We start from the raw sequence: 3,501 nt of genomic DNA, 5'->3' as shown, positions 1-3,501 counted from the left end.
ATACAGTATGATTGGAGCGGCTCAGACGTTTCAAGGTTTACCGCTGACAACTCTTGTCCTCTATCGATAGCATTCCAACGATACCGTTCATTCAATACAGCACATTTAGAGCGGCACATTTATATTCAATTTATATTTAAACCGGAGGTCTTATCAAAAATCGTTACACGTACTTTTCTGCGCCTTGTATCAAAGAGCTTGTATACCAAATTTCATCCAAATCGGACAATAACTGCGACTGTAACTGCGGTACAAACAAACAGACAAGAGCCGATCGGTCAAAACAAAGACCTCAGCTTCGCTTCGGTCAATGATGATATTTGATTGAGTTGAATTTGAGCTTCAGCTTCAGACGAGCCGTATGCACCATGGAGAATTGGTGGCATAAGATCACATCTGCTTTTTCAAATGATAAGACAAAGATGACGAAGAAGCTTGACAAAGATGCAACATCAATATGATCGAATTCATCTCGACTGCAATTTGTTGCGTGGACCTCACTATATAGAAGTGGCTGTGTAGTAGGTGGGTAGATGCTGGCTTTGTAACCTGAGGCCCGGGTTCGAATCCCAGCCTGGGCGTGATATTTTTCTCGGGCAACTCCTGTGTTTCGGATGGACACATTAACCCCCGTCGGTCCTGGCTGCCTAAAAAGCAGCTGTAGGTCATGTCAGAGGCGCTGAAGTTGATCAGTTGCGACCTGAAACTCCGACACCAGACCGGAGCCGGCCAGGACACTCGATATTATTAGTAGTTCTATGAACAGCAGACCTCGGGCAGTTATAAAAAAACAACTCCTCTTATACTGTCCATCAGAGTAAATGTTTCTGTATCGGTGTAAAACGGCTAATGACTGTTGTGGTTGGTGTATCAAAAGTATTAACATCAAAGCAATCTCCTTCAAGACATACTGGCAACAGGTCAGTCCGAGTTGAAAGCAGAGAAAGGTCAAGAGAAAATACTATATTACTCTCAGTTATTAATTGCATGCGTCATTGCATGCAATGCATGGTCCACACGACAGCTGATTTTTACTAAGTTACATTAAGATATTAATTGAATGCGTCATTGCATGTAATTAAGAATTAACTCGACAGCTCATTCATATTAAAGACGAATAATTCTATAATCTGAGACTCCTTTTCCTTATATATTATCTTGAAAATGCAAGATTTCAAAAAACCTTATGTATATACGTCTACGCGAAATTCTAAATAGATAGCTGTCAAATTTCATAAAAATCTATTGCCGCGTTTCGCCGTAAATGCGAAACATGAATAAATATCAACAAAAAGAGAATTGCAAAACCGTCGACTTGAATCTTAGACTCACTTCGCTAGATCAATTATTATTAGTAAATAGAAATGTTTATTCTATGATTATTCTATTACCAGCACTTCGCTAGGTCATATATTAGTAAATAGGAATTGTTTATTCTATGATTATTTTTATTTACCAGCATTGTCAGAGCTATCCAGAGGAACGGTCCTCTCTGGGGGTCTCGGTTGATCTCTGAGCCAGGCCCGTTGTTGTGGGGTCGACGAACTGGTCCGGCCTCACGAGGGTGTGGTTTGGCCGACCTCTTCGCCCTGTAGGGATCACTGCCTGGTAGCAGCATGGAACATCGCCATCATGTCTACCATTTCCTCGCCCATCCTGGTAGCTACACGGTAGTTGTCGTGGTTTCCAATCTACAAAAAAATGAAAATCAAATTTTGGAAAAATTGTTCCAAGACAAGATCAGTTCACTTTTAGGCTCAACTCACACTCACGCGACTCAGGTGGAGAAGAGACTCGACTCTAGTCGAGAGCATGATTGTGTTTCCAAATGGAGACACTCAGACCAGTCGATTCTAGTCTCCGCGACGTCACCATTTGGAAACACATGCTCCACTAGAGTACAGTCTCTTCTCCCCCTGTGTCGCGTAAGTGTGAGTTGAGCCTGAATCAGCTGATGCTATGGTTTTTAAATCTGTAGCTTACTGTTTCTGTACAAATACAGATATAATAAGCATATCAGTATGGATCTGAGCATATCAGCTGATGCAATACAGAATGCTCGTGTTCCTGGCGCATAAGTCTATACGCACCTCATAACATCAATACAGATGTTTGGCCTGAAGTTATAAGTAGGTACTACATACTTATATTGTACAATAATATTTCAGGTCTATGGGCTTCTTCAAGTTTGCAGGCTATGGGTGGGCACCCACCAGTTAGTCAAGACAAGACAAGACACGTTTAGTCACAATACTTCACATAGTTGCTTATGACGCAACACATACCGATAGTCATTGCAATTAGACATGTCTTCATAAGAGCAACTATGTGAAGTTGTGACTAAACGTGTCTTGTCTTGTCTTGACTAACTGATGTGTGCCTTGCCAAGTCATTGAAATTAGACATGTCTTCATAAGCAACTATGTGAAGTATTGTGACTAAACGTGTCCTGTCTTGTCTTGAGTAATTGATGTGTGGCCTTGCCTAAGTCATTGCAATTAGACATGTCTTCATAAGCAACTATGTGAAGTATTGTGACTAAACGTGTCTTGTCTTGTCTTGACTAACTGATGTGTGCCTTGCCAAAGTCATTGAAATTAGACATGTCTTCATAAGCAACTATGTGAAGTATTGTGACTAAACGTGTCTTGTCTTGTCTTGAGTAATTGATGTGTGCCTTGCCAAAGTCATTGCAAATAGACATTGTCTTCATAATCAACTATGTGAAGTATTGTGACTAAACGTGTCTGATCATGTCTTGTCTTGTCTTGACTAACTGGTGTTTGCCTAGCCTAACATTTGATGACAAAGTGTTATAATTTTTAGTTCTTTAGATCTGGCAGTAGAGAAGAACAGTGTTATCTGCTTTGTCGAATGATAAAGAGGATATAAACACCAATGTTAATCAAATACTTGCTTTATATTGTGGAACTCACCATTATTAATCAATATAATTTGTAATACTTACAACCCAGTTGGGCCAGCAACCGTCTGGCATGTTGTCAATCCACTTCTTGATGACTGCCTCAAATGCAGAGGCATTGCTGGCGAAAGTCAGATCTGTGATCGGGAAGAAGTTGAACGGCATATGAGCCACGGGCTCCTCGTTTGTGCCATAGTAGGACATCGTGTGACCTATGTCCGCGTATACCTCTGCTAGCATCAACCTGGTTCAACAGAAAAGATTGCAATTTGAAGAATTTACTCATCCTACCCATCTAAAGATCGGATGGGAAGAAGAAGACAGAGAAGAAGAAGAAGAAGAAGAAGGAGAAAAATTGAAGATGAAAAGATGAACTTGAATAAGGAGCATGATTGAAAATGATCAAGGTACAGAGACACAGCAGAAAAATGTGAAGGAAATATACAGCAGAATACAGAAGAATGAGAGGAAGAGAAAAAGAGGAAGACAGTCAAACAAGGGAGAATGAAAGGAAGAGGAAAAAAGAAACATTGAGGAAGACAGTCAACAAATGATCAGAAAGAAAGAATGATGAACAA

At 40.4% G+C, this 3,501-nt stretch overlaps 1 protein-coding gene across 1 annotated transcript; it reads right to left on the bottom strand.

The window, feature by feature from the left end:
• Positions 1 to 1,598: 1,598 nt before the first annotated feature.
• Positions 1,599 to 3,168, bottom strand: LOC120349367 (maltase A1-like). Its single transcript, XM_039419345.1, has 2 exons — positions 2,969 to 3,168; positions 1,599 to 1,691 (listed from the first exon to the last, which is right to left on the bottom strand). The coding sequence occupies exons 1-2, from the start codon at positions 3,161 to 3,163 to the stop codon at positions 1,599 to 1,601; spliced, it is 288 nt and encodes a 95-aa protein (XP_039275279.1). The 5' UTR covers positions 3,164 to 3,168.
• Positions 3,169 to 3,501: the final 333 nt, after the last annotated feature.

The sequence above is a fragment of the Nilaparvata lugens genome, unplaced genomic scaffold, assembly GCF_014356525.2.
Source record: "Nilaparvata lugens isolate BPH unplaced genomic scaffold, ASM1435652v1 scaffold9675, whole genome shotgun sequence".
NCBI lineage: Eukaryota > Metazoa > Arthropoda > Insecta > Hemiptera > Delphacidae > Nilaparvata > Nilaparvata lugens.
Note: the sequence above shows the minus strand (reverse complement) of the source record. Positions and strands in the feature narration are given on the sequence as shown.